The sequence below is a fragment of the Microtus pennsylvanicus genome, chromosome 1, assembly GCF_037038515.1.
Source record: "Microtus pennsylvanicus isolate mMicPen1 chromosome 1, mMicPen1.hap1, whole genome shotgun sequence".
NCBI lineage: Eukaryota > Metazoa > Chordata > Mammalia > Rodentia > Cricetidae > Microtus > Microtus pennsylvanicus.
This window is the reverse complement of record NC_134579.1, coordinates 212,759,636-212,778,306: the sequence shown is the minus strand read 5'-3', so window position 1 is coordinate 212,778,306 and position 18,671 is coordinate 212,759,636. Positions and strand designations below refer to the sequence as shown.

At 47.4% G+C, this 18,671-nt stretch overlaps 1 protein-coding gene across 1 annotated transcript in view; it reads right to left on the bottom strand.

The window, feature by feature from the left end:
- Positions 1-18,671, bottom strand: part of Igf2r (insulin like growth factor 2 receptor) — a 97,357-nt gene that overhangs the window by 59,450 nt on the left and 19,236 nt on the right. The window contains exons 2-7 of the mRNA XM_075950782.1: positions 14,529-14,668; positions 13,654-13,778; positions 12,782-12,880; positions 6,683-6,815; positions 4,494-4,623; positions 2,977-3,082 (exon numbers count right to left, since the gene is read on the bottom strand). Coding sequence (XP_075806897.1) covers positions 2,977-3,082; positions 4,494-4,623; positions 6,683-6,815; positions 12,782-12,880; positions 13,654-13,778; positions 14,529-14,668 — 733 coding nt within the window. The remainder of the gene's footprint in view (positions 1-2,976; positions 3,083-4,493; positions 4,624-6,682; positions 6,816-12,781; positions 12,881-13,653; positions 13,779-14,528; positions 14,669-18,671) is intronic.

Below are 18,671 nucleotides of genomic sequence, written 5' to 3'. Positions count from 1 at the left end.
GCTCAGCAGGTCCCTGTTGCTAAGCTTGGCAGCTGACCTGAGTGCCATCTCTAGGACACACATGGTGGAAGAGAACCAAGCATATGACCCTTACACACACATGTGCAATTACACAAATGTAATTTTAAAAATTCTTTTAAGAAGCTGCTCTGGATGAAGCTAGGTTCCCCCAGCTGGAGCAAATGTGCTCTGCCATCTTGTGCTTCGAGCTTTGATGGGAACCACGGAGGATGCTAGCAGGTTCCCAGGTCATGAGTCACACCTCCTTGTTACCCTCAGAGGAACTGGTCGTGGCACCAGAAGAACGATGCTGCTCTGGGCACCTTAACCCCTCAGAGCTTTCTGCACACCTGCTGGAGGCCAGTCCCGGTGCACACATGGTTCACAAGCTGCAGCACTACAGCCACAAGCCTCCTCTGCTTGACTAAAACTTGGTGCTCCTTCCCAGCATTAGGCTCCGTACAACCTGCCAAGGGGCTGCAGAGCTGAGTGCTCAGAGTCAGCACCAGAGACCTACACACTACGCAGCTCCGTTCATATGAACTATCCAAAAAGAGCAAATCCGCAGCCACAAAGCAGACTCCCGTGGTGTGCACGCTGTGAGGAGGAAGGGAAAATAAGTGACTACTAACAAGCAAAAGCAAAAGCACCCTGGAGCGTGGGCCAGGGTCTAGATTAGACTGTGGGAAAGGATACACAAAGCAAAAATGCTAGGACTGTCGAATTGTATAACAAAACAGGTGAATTTTACAGTCCATAAATTCAGTGAACTTTTAAAAAGAACATAACAAGGCGAATATTTATTAGAAACTAGCTGCCAAAGCACTCAACAAGCCAACAAAATGCATAAGCAAACTTCTCAAGGACAACACAGTACACAAAGAAGAAACAAACAGCACCAAGAAAGCCTTGGATCTCGGAGTGTGAAGGAGGCACGAAGACTTCTGGTAGTCAGTCATTCTGGGGAAAGCCAATTCTCTCCATACACAGAACAGATAAAATGGGAGTCCATCAGCACTGATCCCTAGAGCATCCACCAGGATTGAGATTCTATGTCTACAGGCACACTGCACAGGCACGTGATTTCCTCTCCATACACTCAGAACACCAAGAGGGCATCCGCTAAGCTGATAGCAGTAAGAAACTAGATGGAGTGCTTGATGGCAAGCTGAACCTCGACTGGTTTGTATCCCTCCGACCCCCACACATGGACCAGTGTGGGGGGTCCATGTGTGGTTTTAGGCAGTGACTGACCTAAAACCAGAGCAAGCTCCATATTTGTTCAGCAATAGAATTCACTCTTCTTATTTCTACTACAAAAGGGAAGAAAAAACTCAAAGGGAAGCCCTTCCTTTTCTCACTCAAGTGGCAGGCCAATGTGGACAGGCACCTGTGGAGACGACTCGAAGGACTCATGACATTGAGGTCAAAATAAAGATAAGATGGAGGCCCTCCTGCTCCCTGTCCTGAAATCAGGATGTGCTGATAGCAACACACTGGGATCAGGTGACCCCTATCAATCAGGAGCAGAGGCCAAAAGGTCTGCAAAGACAAGAAATCCTCAGCAGGGTCATACAAACCCAGGCTCCAAGAGGCTCAGCAGACGCTGGTCACCTCCAATGGACCTCAGCACACAAGAGCCATGCACACACTAGCAACAAGAGACCCTTCAGGTGACCACAACTTGCCGATAGCCCGGCTCTGTAGGTAGTGAACGTCCCACACCCCGCTGACCTGACTAAGCACACCTGTGGCTGCGCCTGTGCCTCTGACACCTTCAAGGAACACCTGCAGTGGAGCTAGCAGCCACTCACCGTCCTTCCCACCAGTGGGTGTGGACGTGGGGGTCTGCTGGGCACTGGGCCTTCAGACTGGTAACCTCCTTGGTGCCACCACCTCTACCAACTGTCCACGAGTGAACTCTGCCTCTGGATATCGGTGTCATCATGTAGAGTGAAACTGTTAGGTTGTTAGGTTTATTTCATGGGAACTGTTTCCCTCTTTTATTATGTATGAACAACAAACTATGCATTCAAAAAAGATACCTGACCACCTGCCTCTCTCCAAGATTTAAAAGCAGCTCTGCAGTAATTAAAATAGCTGCTGGCATGTCCAAGGCCCTGGTTTTCAACCCCAGCAACCAAGAAGTAAATAAATAAAATGGAAATTAAACGCAGCCAAGAGATAGAGTAATAAATCTGTCTAGGACTGTGAGTGAGAGAGATGGCAGGCAGGAGACAAAACGGGAGGGGGGGGAGAGAAAAGTGACTTCCTCCCTACAAGAATCCCAGGCTTCAGGGGTGGGAAGGTAACTCAGTACGTAAAGTTACTGCCGTGTAATTTTGATCTCCAGAACCTACTTTTTAAAAAGCCAGACACTGTGGTGCACACCTGTAATCCCAGCACTGGGGAGGTGCAGACAGGTAGATCCCTGAGGCTTGCTGACCAGATCAGCAAGCATAACCTGGCTGTGGGAACCTGAGAAATGACATGCTAGGTTCTCTGGCCTCCAGATTTATCTACACCACACACAAACTAAACTCATACACAGAAACACCCACTGAAAGAAGAAAAGTCTCAGGATTCAGATTAGTTGAAGCTTTTCAACTATTTGCTAAACACATACACACATGCACATTTACCCATAAACTACTCACCTCATCCAGGTGACAACAAACACTACTCCACGCCTTCCCAGTTGGTGTGATAAGAGAAGGGCATTAGGGATGCACACCTGCACCCCAGCACTTGGGAAGCTGAGGAGCCACAAGAAGACCCTACCTCTAAACTAGCCCACAAGGACAAGCAAACTGGGCAGCCCAGGGAGCCCGCGCTCATAGAAGCAGTCTCCCCACTGAAAGTCCCAGATCCCTTTAGTCCACCACCCTTGCATGTCTCAAACACAGACACACGATCATTTGGGCCAGTCTCCCTGAGGATCACATCTTTAAAGTTACTTAGAGACAAGTCACTCACCTCTCTCCGCTCAGATGGGCACACAAATGTTATCGTCACTGCAGGGCTGTGACCATTACAGAAGTCTGGCTTTTCACCCTCTTCCTTCACATAAGTCAGAACAAGCCTGCAGAAGCCATGTGGAGAAACTCTATTACAGAAGGGCAGATCACATTCAAACAGATGCATTGCCCTGGGCAGTCAGCACATTTGAGGAGTGGACTAGCAGAGGGAACTAATAAACAGTCACATTTCCATTTTAAAAAGCATCAAAGTATAAGCTTCAGAGATCTCCCTGTTGAAAGTCAGACCAACATGACAGTCAGTGAGCACATACAAATCCTGAAGGAAGTTTCTCCATAAAGAACACTTCTGTGAAAACCTAAGAAAACAGATCAACGTAGCTGGGGAGGCCTAACAATTTTCTGCACAAGGTCACATGATCTTCCCCTGACATCCAACTGCATCTGTATGTCAACCTGTCAATCTGTGGCTGGTCAAGATGGCAGGCACAGCAGTCACAGGCTAGGGCTGCTATACCCAAAGCCCAACCGAAGTCCCTGCTAGGAAGTGCTCAAACCAGTCAGCAGGCTCCTGCCTCAGCTGTGGGACATGCCCTTATCTCCCATGCACCAGCGCACAGTGCTGGCAATAGACAAGTCATGCTCTGCATGGTACCCTCCATTCCCTGAGCCCTCAGTCAGTCACCAACTTGCCGCTCTGAACTATCCCTCCCAACTCCAAATGCTGCAGCCCTAACAACATGCTTCATCAGTTGACTACCAGACCCCGGGGATGTTAAAGAGGCAAAACAAACAGGACCCTCATGCAACAGTTCCGTTGTTGAGAGGATATGAGGCCATGGAAAACTCCCAGCCTTTTCCAGTTCAGGCCCTGCTGTATGCTGAGGGCCACCAGCAAACTGCCTCACGTACTTCTCCAAAAGAAAGGTTAAGGCTAACGCAACAAGTGATACAAAATGAAAAACATGAGCAGAGTCAAGGACCCCAACCTACTTTGAAGCCCGGAGGTGGTGGCGCACGCCTTTAATCCGAGCACTCAGTGGGCAGAGGCAGGAGGATCTCTGTGAGTTAGAGGACAGTCTGGTCTACAAGAGCTAGTTCCAGGACAGGCTCCAAAGCTACAGAGAAACCCAGTCTCAAGAAATCAAAAATTAATAAAAAAAAAAAAAACTCTGAGCTGCACAGCAAGACTGTCTCACAAAGCCAAATAAAGCCAAATGAATGTTACCTAATAAAATAAGCGAGCAACATGTAAACCAGCTTGAGACAGGCCAGAGAACCTGCTGGAAATGGGATGTGCCTCCCTAGCTCCTAGAAGTCAAATTTGTTCTTGTTCTCCTCTTTTACCAGTATTAACTGTGCAGACCAATGGGTCTCACAATGGCATCTTCACACGGATCATGCCAGCATCCCCAATACCAAGCTTCCATTCCCTTCTCTTCTCCATCAGTCCTCCTAAAAGGCACTCTCTTATTGAGGACCTAAAATAAGCCACCCAGGTGGCTACAGACTGACCTGTCTTTGCTCACCAGCTTCAGTCCCTCCTTCGGCCGGCCAACGTCAAACGCCTGGTCTCCCTTCAGCAGACAGGCGGCGGTGCCAGCAGGACAGGCTCTCAGCTGTGAGCTTGGATCCCGAAGAGAGTCTGCAAAACAGCACAGATGACTTAAGGCAGAGCAAGTGACAAAAGCAGAATTCATGTGAATCCTTACGTCCAGGTCTCGAAACAAACAAACGAGTTTTCACAACCCACCCATTACATTCTGAGAGTCTGCCTGAACCAATCAACTTTCCACCTAGCGTGTGGGCGAAGAAATACCTACCAGGTCCCAGTCTGCCTGGCACATAAGGGCGCCCAGGTGACAGACATTCCTTTGTCACCTGTGGTTACAAATGTTCACATCTGCGCTAAGTCTAACTCTAGCATCGTCCCTTTAAGTTTGAGATGCTAGAAAATTGGGTGTTATAGGGACAAGTTAAAAGACTCTCCCCATCTCCCAGCACCCTCGCTCCCCACTAGTCCTTGGATCACACTGTGTTTACTCTTCCACCAGGTACTTCCTCCTCCCAGCCCTAAGCTCCAAGACAGCAGAAACTTTAGGATGATAAGGCTATGATGGAACCTCTAAAGCAGCCAAGCCACAGAAAGTTTAAACAGCACTATACATGGAAGGAACCTGCAGCACCTCCCCAGACCTCAACAACCACCGTAGTCACAGTGAAAGGACACCCTGCCGCCTGCCGGCTCTCCAAGCCCCACTGGAGTCAAAACAGCTGCTTATTTCCACACACAGCAACTGCCATGAGGGGCTACCACTTCAGAGCCTTCACGGCAGGCAGACTGCTGGTACCCACGGGCAAGAAAAGACAAGTCATCAAATAATAGTCACAGGTCTAATGTAGACATGTGGCCTTAGGGACCCTCAAAGTTAGTATGGGGTAACTTCCTAGGGCTCAAGAAGGAGCAGCGGAAAACACGAGACCACCTTTAAAGACCATAAAGGATGATTTCTCCCAAAACTACCAGAAAATTGGAAAGAAAAACTAAAGTATTTATTGAATTAAAGCAATATTCAAAAGTTTGTTTTTAAGGAACACAATTTTGTTTTCCAAATGGAATTTAAGAACTAGAAATTTCGCCAGGCAGTGGTGGCACACGCCTTTAATCCCAGCACTTGGGAGGCAGAGGCAGGTGGATCTCTGTGAGTTTGAGGCCAGACTGGTCTACAAGAGCTAGTTCCAGTACAGGCTCCAAAGTCACAGAGAAACCCTGTCTCAAAAAAACAAAAAAAGAACGAGAAAGTTCAATGTTTTCCAGATTGAAACATCACAGTGTTGCAGAAGTTTAGGATCAAACTGAAGTTATTGTAACCTCACACGAAAAGCCTGACGTCACCTCTGGTCACTAGCAGTCCTGGGTAGGGTCTAAATATTATTTTAAACAGCTAATTAGAATACACAGGTAAGATGAATGTGCTTGTACTCAATATAAAGAACTGACATATCTACCACCAAGTGTCATGTAGTACTGAACTGGTATTTTTTCCCCAAAATTTTTCTAAGACCAATATCTCATATATATTAAGAAAGAAACATAAGGAAAACAGAAAACTATGGCCTCCTATTTCTTTCCTTTTTAAATTTTCTTACTTGTCAGTACAATTTCTTTATGGCACAATTGCAGTTAGCACAGCAGAAAGAGCAGTCCTGGTCTACAGGGCTCCCAGTGCTGAGCCCATGAAGAAAGCACAAGAACTGGGGGCGTAGCAAGTAATAAATAAATACGCAGTAAAACTAGAAGGCCCTTTTGAGATAAAGGCCTTCATTTACAGCCTCTGGTTATCAGGAAAAGATAACCTGGCCTCTCACAGTTCTCCAAAGAAAACCAGAGTCATTCCCACCCCAGCACACATGACAGCCACACTCTCAAAGCCTTCTCATTCCTCCGTCCCTTTGACCCAGCCTCCAATCCAAAGCCTCGGGGCTTGGGTAAACACAGCAAACTGAAACAAATCTCACCATGGAGCCCCAAATCCCAAAGTATCTGGCAGAGAAAACCTTCAGCAGAAGCAATTGCTTGAACAGAATTTGCGGGGTTGGAGGAGGAAAGGATCAGATTTGCTGAGGGAGAGAACGCAGTTCTCCAGAGAGAACTAACGGGCAAGTGACGACCACTTCCCACCCTGCTCCCGTAAAAGACTTACCTATGTCTCGACACACGTTGATGAACAGAGATGTGTCAGGATCAGAATCGTCTACCAGGTAGCCACCACTCAACTTGATCAGTGGGTTTAAATCATGCTTCTTTAACTTCTCATCAAATGCATAGCATGGCACCTAGGGAAGCAGAGGACAGTGAGCCAGCCTTCCTTTACCCCACAGCTTGGGGCCGGCAGACCACAAACTTGGGATGGACACCACACAACCATGATTTCTATCCCTTAGGTGAAAACAAACATGGTTCTGTCAGGTGTGGTGGCGCGCCCCTTTAATCCAGCACTCAGGAGGCAGAGGCAGGAAGAACTCTGTGAGTTTGAGGCAAACCTGGCCTACATAGCAAGTTCCCGGGCCAGCCAGGACTACATAGTTAAGACCTTGTCTCAAAAAAACAGTTCAGTCTTCTAGAGCATCTCTAAGGGCTTTGCCCCTTCTTAAGGCTGCACATCCCTAACCACCTCCTCTCACCTCCCATCACCATGGTTCACCAGGCCTGGACCACGTCCTGCAGTATGCAACAAGATCCGCCTCCTTGCCAGTGTCTTTCCTTACAGCTATCTTCTCTTCTCTGCACCTCAAGAGAAAAGTCCCTAAGCCGCCCTGTCCTTTGTCTCTTCTTCCTAGCACCGTTATACCTGGAGCCTGCCCCTCACCCACCAGAGCCACACCTGCCAGGTGAGTTTGCCTCTTGCCAGATCTGAAGCTCACTTCTTAGGCCTGTGATAGAGAATGACCACAGCCTGAGGCCCTTCACTCCCCTTTCCCTTAGATTCCTGTCCAGAGGAAACTATTTCCTGCTGCCCTGGCTGCATCCTCACCATCTTCTGATTCTAAATCCAGAGGTGGTTCGAGTAGGGAGGCTGAGTGGGTAAAGGTGCTTAGCACACACGCCTGGCTGGAGACTATATTTAATTCTCAGAAGCCACCGAAAGGTGAAAGGTGAGAACCAGCTCCACAAAGTGTCCTCTCAGATCTCCCCAAGTGCAACCCACACATACCATGCACATGCAATAGGCAACATTTAAAACAATCACAAACACAGAGGTGCTCCCAATAGGCGCCTGGCCCCCCTCCCCTGTGCCGGCTCAACCTTGCTGCCATGTGAATGGCTCAGACACCTGTCAGATGATCCAGATCTGAAGGATCTGCTGCTCTCACCACCACCACCCGGCACAGAAACCACTTCGAAATATTCACTTGAGCATACGGTTTCCCAACAGCATGCAGTCCTCCACCTCAGACAATTGGGGGTGGGGGGAATCAGCAAGTAGCCTGGGGTCAAAACCATGACCTCTGGCTGCGGCCAAGTTCCTGCATATCCCATATCCAAGTACTAGCTAGTTCCGTCAGTTGATTCTCCGAGTCGGCCCCTGGTGTCCTACTTTCTGTCACCTCCACCATGACCACCCTTGTCCAAACTACCAGAATCCAACAGTCTCTAACAGGTTCCCCAATTGCAGCTTTGATCCCCTACACACACCCCTAGCCCATGACTTCACAACATGACCAATCTTCAAAAACCAGAACACCTCTCCCTGCTCAAAAAGGTTCCTACTACTCAGGGAGCAACAGCCAAATTCCACAAGACTCCCAGCCTCCTCCACACACATAGCCAAACAGCTGCTCCAGTAGGCAAGCCATTGATGGGGGACTTCAGCCAATCACCTTCTGTTTAGGGTGTGTCCCCCTGGGGCCAAAGAAAACAGATAAAATACCCAGGTGCGCTTGTTTCTTCCTCTTTGGTTCCCAGCGCTCCTGGTGTTCGGGGGATCTTTGGTCCTGTAAGTTTTCCCTTTTTCCTCAATTATTAAAAACTAAATCTTTTGCTGGGCAGTGGTAGCACAAGCCTTTAATCCCAGCACTTTGGAGGCAGAGGCAGGTGGATCTCTGTGAGTTCGAGACCAGCCTGGTCTACAGAGCTAGTTCCAGGACAGGCTCCAAACCACAGAGAAACCCTGTCTCAAAAAAAAAAAAAAAACCTAAATCTTTTGTAATGAGCTGGTCTGGTTATTTATCAATCGACCAGACCCCTTCATTAGCCATACCAATTAAATGTTTTCTTTATAGAGCTGCAGTGATCATGGTGTGTCTTCACAGCAATAGAAACCCTATGATGGGCGGCTTGAAGTATCCTTACTCCACTCTCATTCATGACCATTCTCTCATCTCTGTGAACTAACGGGCATTTTATAATAAAAATATCAAGGGGTTCACTACTGTCAGAAAAATCCTGTGCTTTGAAGTTTTGACTCTTTCATAAACAAAAACATGCACATTCAAAGATGAACCCAGGAGTGAAAAGGCCCTGGCCACCAAGGGAAAAGTAGCTACTGATAAGATTTTATTTGAAATTGCATGAAAAGAATGTATCCCAAAATACCCTTTCCTCCCCAAGCTGCTATTAGCCATGGTGCTTATCACAGCAGTAGGAAGCACACTATCACACCGCCCAACCAACCAGTCTGAAAATCCAGTCTCTACAGCCATTTCCAAGTACATTCTCTGTAACAAAACGCTCTAATGTTTTATCTCTTAGATGGCAGGTGAGGGTACAACAGTTAACTGTTTAACACCCGGCTCTCAAATGTCTCTTAGACATTATCAAACCTGCAGGAAGGTTCTGTCCACTGACCTTTTCCCTAGACTGGCCTTGTACGATATCACAAAGAGCTAAGAGATCACATCAAACCCCACACTCCCCTACTTCACCTCCAAGAGTGGCTGACTAGCCGAAGATCCTTAAGCAATCTACCACACACGCCCTGCTTCTCAGACCCAGGACTCTCTGACAACGGGGTGGGGTGGAGGAGCCTGTGACAGGAGGGAACTCCAGCTGAACACCACATTTCCCTAGAAAGAAGGCAAGAAGTCTGACTAACTGGGTTGTGTCAAAAGCAACCAAGGTGCTGACGGCCTAGGCTATGGAATGAGGTCCAGATTGCTTCAAAGAGCCAGAAAGAACAGCGAACGTAAGTGTTTCAACCCCACAAATCAGTGTCCCCACACAAGCAAGAGACACACAGCATTTACTCAGAGCGCAACGCGCCATGGGCTGTGAGAACGGGAACAAGCAGCAGCCCTCTAGCTAGGCAAAGACTGGAAGGCAGGAGTAAGGCTGGGGAAAGCCTGTCCCCAGAGGCCTTGGGGAAGGTCTGTCTGAGAGACTTAACCCTGAGCTACTGCCTCTGCTGCTGTAAGTCTATTCACTGTTCTAGCTTTAGCCAGGCTACCAGCACCACCTCTGCAAAGTCTCCCCAGGTACTAGGAGAGGGGGTGCAGAGACACAGATTCTCCCAGAACCTACTGGATTAGGTGCTGATTTAAAAGGCACCATCTGGGGCAGGCACCCCAGCTGAGGCTGGAGCTCTAACGAAGAGAGCAGACAGCGGCCAGGCTCACATCCGCAGCCCCAGTGCCTCAGTTGCTTTCCTCCTCTTTGAGGCACTTCAGGAAGGGGGCTTATTTGGCTCTCTGTTCATCACGGCAGACAACAGGCGTGTGTGGCCACTGTCACATTTAATTCACAACAAGGAAGCAGACACGTTGGTGCTCAGTTCAGTTCCTGCTTTCTGCTCACTCCAGGACCTGAGCCCCAGAAAGGTTCCCACCCACAGTCAGGTCTGCTTTCCGACCTCAATGAAGTCAATCTAGAAAGCCCCATACACACCCAGAGGTTCATTTCCATGGGAACTCTAAATCTATCAAGCAGACAATCGGGCTTAACCATCACAGGAGGGTAGAAGGATTAAAGTTTCATTCAGGTCATCCCCAGCCACGTACCAAGTCTGGGGCCAGCCTGGCTTACATGAGACTCTAGCAATAAAAACTGGCAGATCCCTGACTTCAAACTCTATTACAGAGCTACAATATTGAAAACAGCTTGGTATTGGCATAAAAACAGAGAAGTCGACCAATGGAATCGAATAGAAGACCCTGACTTTAACCCACAAACCTATGAACACCTGATTTTCGATAAAGGAGCTAAAAGTATACAATAGAAAAAAGAGAGCATCTTCAACAAATTGTGCTGGCAAAACTGGATGTCAATCTGTAGAAGAATGAAAATAGATCCGTATCTATCGCCATGCACAAAACTCAAGTCCAAATGGATTAAAGACCTCAATATCAGTCCGAACACACTGAACCTGATGGAAGAGAAAGTGGGAAGTACTCTACAACACATGGGCACAGGAGACCACTTCCTACGTATAACCCCAGCAGCACAGACATTAAAGTCATCATTGAATAAATGGGACCTCCTGAGACTGAGAAGCTTCTGTAAAGCAAAGGACACTGTCACTAAGACAAAAAGGCAACCCACTGACTGGGAGAAGACCTTCACCAATCCCGCAACTGACAAAGGTCTGATCTCCAAAATATATAAAGAACTCAAGAAACTAGACTATAAAAGGCTAATCAACCCAATTATAAAATGGGGCACTGAGCTGAACAGAGAATTCTCAACAGAAGAAATTCAAATGGCCAAAAGACACTTAGCAATCAGGGAAATGCAAATCAAGACAACTTTAAGATACCATCTTACACCTGTCAGAATGGCTAAAATAAAAACACCAATGATAGCCTTTGCTGGAGAGGTTGTGGAGAAAGGGGTACATTCGTCCATTGCTGGTGGGAATGCAAACTTGTGCAACCACTTTGGAAAGCAGTATGGCGGTCTCTCAGGAAATTCGGGATCAACCTACCCCTGGACCCAGCAATACTACTCTTGGGAATATACCCAAGAGATGCCCTATCATACAACAAAAGTATATGCTCAACTATGTTCATAACAGCATTGTTTGTAATAGCCAGAACCTGGAAACAACCTAGATGCCCTTCAATGGAAGAATGGATGAAGAAAGTATGGAATATATACATATTAGAGTACTACTCAGCAGTAAAAAACAAGGACTTCTTGAATTTTGCATGCAAATGGATAAAAATAGAAAACACTATCCTGAGTGAGGTAAGCCAGACACAAAAAGAGGAACATGGGATGTACTCACTCATATTTGGTTTCTAGCCATAAATAAAGGACATTGAGCATATAATTCGTGATCCTAGAGGAGCTAAATAAGAAGGTGAACCCAAAGAAAAACATATAGGCATCCTCTTGAATATTAACCTTCAGCAGGTGATGAAAGGAAACAGAGACAGAGACCCACATTGGAGCACCGGACTGAAATCCCAAGGTCCAAATCAGGAGCAGAAGGAGAGAGAGCACGAGCAAGGAACTCAGGACCGCAAGAGGTGCACCCACACACTGAGACAATGGGGATGTTCTATCGGGAACTCACCAAGGCCAGCTGGCCTGGGTCTGAAAAAGCATGGTATAAAACCAGACTCGCTGAACATAGCGGACAATGAGGACTACTGAGAACTCAAGAACAATGGCACTGGGTTTTTGATCCTACTGCACATACTGGCTTTGTGGGAGCCTAGGCAGTTTGGATGCTCACCTTAATAGACCTGAATGGAGGTGGGCTGTCCTTGGACTTCCCACAGGGAAGGGAACCCTGATTGCTCTTTGGGCTGATGAGGGAGGGGAACTTGATCGGGGGAGGGGGAGGGAAATGGGAGGCGGTGGCGGGGAGGAGGCAGAAATCTTTAATAAATAATTCATTAATTAATTTTAAAAAACTGGCAGAAAAAGAATCATCCAAGTGAGATCTACCATGAGTAGGGAGCCGGAGCAGAGGAAGATGAAGCAGTTAGATCCCTGAGGGCCCCAGAGGTGGGACCCAGGCCTGGCTGTGTGTGTCATGTACACTACCAGAAGCCAGACTGGAAGTAATTTTTAACAAATGAATCTCATAGCTTCTCTGTACAAACAGACCCTGACATCCACAAAAATAAAACCTAATATGTGAAATCTCCCACCATCCCCAGTAACAACCTTCTATGAAGTTTTTTTTTCCTTTTCTTGAAAAAAAGATTTTTCTTTCAAGAAACATTCTGATTATGGTTTCCCCTCTCCTAACTCCTCAAAATTCTTCCCCCTCCTCTCCCATCCAAATCCACACCCTTTCTGTCTCTCGGGGTCTCCACAGTAGATTTCATAGCCAAATAGGCCCCGACCCCATTACCTCCTTATCAGCTTTAAATATGTCCTTCTTGCAGGCTGCAGTAGTCCTCCATTCAAAGTAATGCACGCAGTCTGTGGCAGTCACAAACTCAGGAGTTCCCTGTTTAAAAAAAAAGTTACCATACCACTTGATAGTGAAAGTTTGTCTTTCACCTCACAGGTAAACTAACGGTGTGACAAGGAGTCCTAATTGCTGTGTAACAAGGTTACCAAGAACTTCCCCAAATGGAAAGGCTGGGATAGGAGAGTCTCCAGACACGCCAGCCGCTCCAATTCCACAAGCAAAGTAAACGCATGGGAAGTGAGTCTTCATCTTCCTCTCAAGAGCCCAATGTTCTCTGACCAAAAATCAGCAAAATCAAAGCCAGAAAGTATGACCTCATACATCCTGTGAGGAGGTCCCTAAGGAGCCCTGTAGACTCACCAGACCCCACCCCAGGCAGTCCCTTCTGGCAGCCAGGGATGACTCCAGATCAACAGACCCTCGGTAACTAACTTCTACCTCCCCAACCCATGTGAAAGCCCCAGTTCATCTTCAAACCCTGTTTCCCATACAGTGAACACCAAACCCTTAGAGCAATCGGCAGAAGTCAGCAGCTAGTTTACTCTACATCACCACCTCCACAGTTCATGATGCCACCCAGAGACATTAAGATCTCAATGTGTACAATGAGCAGTTACGGGCTGATTCAAAATTAACATTCATCCTAACTCAAGTCTCACCATGTTTAAGATTTGCCTGCTTAGTGGTTCTGGATGGGGTGAGTGAATGTGGACCGAGTCTGGCTGTTAATTTTAGCCCTTATCCCTCCTGGATCAGGACTTCTCTCACAAGAATGCCAGAAGGGAGACTACACCTTGTGGCCCACTCACCAGGGTCTTCCCACACAGAAAGGTAATGCTGCTCTGCGTTCTGTGCTGGGAATCTGAAGGGTAGCAGTCCGCGGTGGTGTTGAATTCCAGGAGGGATCTGGATGAACTTTTCAAATCAGAGTCGCCTATTCCGAGGGAATCAGGATGAAAATAGTGAACACACATACGACATATAGGGCCTTCTGCTCACAGATAAGCTCTACACAAACCAGGAGCGTTAAGCATGCAGGGTTGTCTTTTCAAATGCAGCCCAGCTTCCAGCCCAGAAGGCTAGGTCCCTTTCCATCTGAGCTGCAGGATTTACAAAGAACAGCGATGGATCTCACTGCACAGCTGCAGGGGGACAGTCACTCAGCACTCTGTTGCCCCAGAGGCAAGCTTTGGCCAAGCCCAGCTAGGCGTGAGGGGGACAAGCTAAGTGCGGGTGAAGCCAAGCCTGAGCCACACTCCACGTGAGGGGACTGCCCAGAGCCTAGCCGAGCGAAGGGACTCCATGAACTGAAACAACACCACAGGAACCCACAAACCCGCGCCGCGGGAATCCAAACCCGAAGCTAGGGGCGCCGCAGAAACCGAAATTTCGAAGCCCTGCCAGGCCGCACTGCAGAAAGCGCGGCAAGAACAGAGATTTTGAACTGAAGGCGTGCCGCAGAAACCGGAACCCATGCCGCGGAAACACAAACTCAAACCTGCACCCGCACCCATCGCAAAGCCAAAGCTGTGGGAACCCGAATCACGCAAACACATGGCCAAAATAATCTTTTAAAAAATGTCTATTAAATTATTATTTATGTTATTTATATTATAATATAAGCATACAGTTGTGTACACCACTAGAGGCATGCATTATGCTTACATAATGTTATTTTACTTACCCACTGATCGAAAGGTTTTTGTCTTTAAGTCATACATACAAACAGCACTTGTCGACCCACACTCTGGAAGATCCACATTTCCACAGACGTTTATCTTATAAACTGCGTTGTTTTTGGAATCAACAGCTTCCCAAGTGTAGCTAGAAAAGAAGATAGGCCATTTGTCACTGTCACTGACCTGACAATTAACTCCTCTCTGATTTGACATTCTAGCCATATTTGTTTCAACTACTGCAAACAAGAAGATACTTTCATTAGCCAAAAATACCAAGTCAAATGTGGCAAACTTGAAAAAGCCGGTCGTGGCGCACGCCTTTAATCCCAGCACTCGGCAGGCAGATCTCTGTGAGTTCGAGACCAGCCTGGTCTATAAGAGCTAGTTCCAGGACAGGCTCCAAAACCACAGAGAAACCCTGTCTTGAAAAATCAAAAAAAGAGAAAGAAAGAAAGAAAGAAAGAAAGAAAGAAAGAAAGAAAGAAAGAAAGAAAGAAAGAAAGAAAGAAAGAAAGAAAGAAAGAAAGAGTGGCCAGGATATAATCTACCAAGTGCCGCCTTAAGCCTTACAGCTCGGATGGAAAGGGGTTCTAGCAGTCAGGAGCCAAGGAATACCACAGGTCACTGTAAGCGTAGCAGCTTACAGCCCTGCTCCAGCAGGAGAAGGCTTCCCCAGCCAAGCTGTTTCAGCCCTGCTCAGTCTCTGCTCCCCATGAAAGAAGGTCTCACTCAATCCTCGGTCAAGAGATTTATTGGAAGGGAAGAACCCAGGAGAGAGGCTGCCTCTGTCAGGGTGGAAATGCTTACACAGGGCTCCTTAGGAGATTTTCAGGGTGGAACTAGTCAGATTTCAGTCCCTCGAGCTCAGATTGGCTAGATCTCGTGCTCAGTGATTGGTCCGTTCTCTGCTTAGTTGATCAAGGGCAGATGGCTCTGGTTTCTGGGCCAAGGAGTCTTTCTTTCACTGGCCCTTTTTAGCCTTTTGGCTCTAATTTCAGGGCCAGGGCATATTTCTTTCACTGACTCTGAGTCTAGAGTCAAAGTGTGTTTCTCTAGCACTGGTTTCAGGGCCAGGGTGGGTTTCTTTGGCTGGCCCTTTTACCCCACACCACCTGGCTGGGAAAACCTGAGAATACTCAAATCCATGCTTACTCTAAGAACATCAACTCAGGTGAGCGTACACTGTGTGAGGTGGGTCCAGCCCAGTCACCCCAGAGTGCTGAAGACCCAGAAGACTGCTGTATTTTATTCTGTGTTGAATATTTTATATGTATGGGTATTTTGCCAGCATGTACATCTGTGCATTACATATGTACGGTGCCCAAGGAGCCCACAAGAGGGTGTCAGTTCCTCTGGAACTGTAGTTGCAGGCATTTGGGAGCTGCCAGGGCTCTTAACTACTAGGCCATCTCTCCAGTCTTTCCAAGGGATTGTTTTTAACTCTCAAGCTTTTTCCTTGACAACCCTGTCCCCATCTCCTGAGTGCTGAGGTCAGGGGCCAAACCTAGGCCCCCTAGCTGCATGTTAGACAGGGACTCCATCAATCGAGCTCCATTCCTCAAGTTTTTTATTGTTATTTTTTTTAAAACTAGCTATAATGTATAAAGCTGGCCTGTTTCTGGCAGACTATAGTCTGGATCTCAACTGACTTGATAACTCTGCTCACCACAAGACAAGATCTTCTGCAGGCCGGTTCCCTACAGAGAACTCTGCAGAACCCTCTCTGACTATTTGCTACTGTCAACCTGAACACCTCAAACAAAATCATTGGGATTTTTTTGGTTCTGCCAAGTAATTATCTACTCTTCCTCTACTCTTCCCTGGGAGAATGCTTGCCCATTTTATAAACTGGGGTCCATTTTCTCAGCAAGGGTAAAAAGAAAAGGAAGAGAGTGGGTAAGAAGTTTCTTGAGAATGTGCTTTAAAAAAAAACAAAACACACACATACTAAAGCATGATTAATAAAAACTCAGAGAGAGAAATTGGACCTGAAGGTCAGAAAAGCAAAACAGCCAGCCACTGGCTCTTAACTCTACCTCAGTCTGAAATGGCGATCCTGCCTCCAGGAATCTCAGAATGAGACTGTGAGTGAGAGCTGTCTCCTCCCATCTTATAATCCTCTCTAGTTCTGAGATTAAATGCATGTTACCACACAGTTTCTATGGCAACTAGTGTGGTGACTGGGATTAGCAGTATGTGTTACCACTGCCTGGTCTGTAAAGCTGACCAGTGGAGCTGTTTTATTCCCTGATCTTCAGGCAAGCTTTATTTATTAAAATACAAATGAAATATCACTACAACATACACACACACAAAACAAAAACTCTGATTAACTTTGAACAGTTCTGATGAGAGGAGGAAAGAAAGACTAAATCAGACTTATTGGGATAAGGCTACCCAGAGGTAGAGGTTCAGAAGTGAGACAGCTCCCACCCATTTCTACTCATGTGCCCCACGGAAACACCCACAGAAGTTCCCAAAGCTACCAGGTACTGTCCGTAGCCTTCTCTGACTAGAATTTACTGCCCAAGCAGTACCACTAGCATCACGGACAAACAGCTCTCTTAACCTTGGGCCTGGACTCCAGTATCAGAGGCCCCTGCCCAAAAGAAGGGTGTGTGAGCATCTGGCAGGTGACGGAGTGTCCTGGGAATTTGTGGCCACTAAGCTACTACAAACCTGAAAAACTGGTTACTTAAGTGCCAGGCCTTTGGGGTGAAGTCAGGCTTTAAAGCAGCGACTACTCAACAGACTTAGTTACCTCCAGAGCCAGGAGGATCATGATGAAAAAAAAAATCACTCAAGCACTGTAGCTGGCCCAGAGAAAATCATCAATAAAACCTGTTTCTTCTTCCTCGGGCTGGGGGAGAGGGGGGACATGAGGGGTGGGGGTGGATTCCAAACTTGTAGGCATCCCTATGCCCGTGTCCCCCTTTCCCCAGTGCTGGGATTACAGAGGCCCAGCCTCAAGATTTCCCAAGAGGTACAGAATGACCAAGTTCCCAGGCCCCTGGAAGAAGGAAGGGAAATAAGTGAGCAGTACACACAATATATATAAGCTCTGATGGAAACTGAGTCAGTGGGGGCAAGCAGTGGATCACTGAAGACTACGGCACAGCTGTGCCAGGCTGGGGAATTACTCTGAGCCCTGACAAGTAGCAGTGACTTCAGGGGTGAAGGGGAAAAAAGAAAGAGAGCAACTTGGTTAAAGCTGGAGGACTAAGAAGTCGGCAGCGGGTAGGGAGGCCACAGAGGCAGGGTCAGCCACGCCCATCCTGCAGTAAGCAATCTTGATTCTATGTGAAGAAAGTGAAGCTTTCCTTAAAGTGGTCAGGTAGCAATTTGCAGGACACTAGCACATTTCATTGCTATGGGGAGTTTCAGAGAAATGCTAATCTCTCATTTGCGAGCTGTAATTCCAAGTTTTTCCAAGCTGGCAGGCAGGCAGGCAGTTCACTGAAAACTTTAGCCTGACATCAGTACAGCTCCTCACAGCCCAGTGACTGAAGTACCCACAGTGCCACAGAAGTCTGCAATGAGAACCAAACATAAGGAAATGCAGATGGAGCGAAATGAACAGGGTTCAGTGAGGTGCGCAGAAGTCAGAGAGAAGGCTGCTTTCCGAAGACATACACTTGGTATCTCACACAAATTTATCAAATGGAAGTGATGATATAAACAGAGAGGGCAGATCCTGTTACCTACTCAAGTCTTTGAACACAGCTTCTTCGGAATTGATTTAGGGGCTCATGGGCAACCCTCCCCGGCAGAGCCCTCGGCACCATGGAACTCAACCCCCAGCTCCCAGGGAGGTGTGCTAGTTCAGCTCTTAGTCACACCACCTAAGAGCAAAGACTCGGTCACAGTGTCTTTTAAACTGAAACCTAGCAATCTGCAGGCTGTTAGCACTGGAGATCTAATTCCAGCGAACACTACAGCTGCTTTAAAACAATCCAACACGACAGGCCTGGCACCTGTGCACTGTCACTCAGCGAAACACCACGTCAGGAACTCCCAGGAGCCGAGTCAATCCTGCAGTGCGGTGAGAGCGAGCTGACCCGAGGGTGTGTACAGCTCTCAATAAGCCGAAGAGAGGGAGAAAGAAGCGCCATGTTAATGAGGAGGGGCTGCACGTCTGAAGTCAAGGG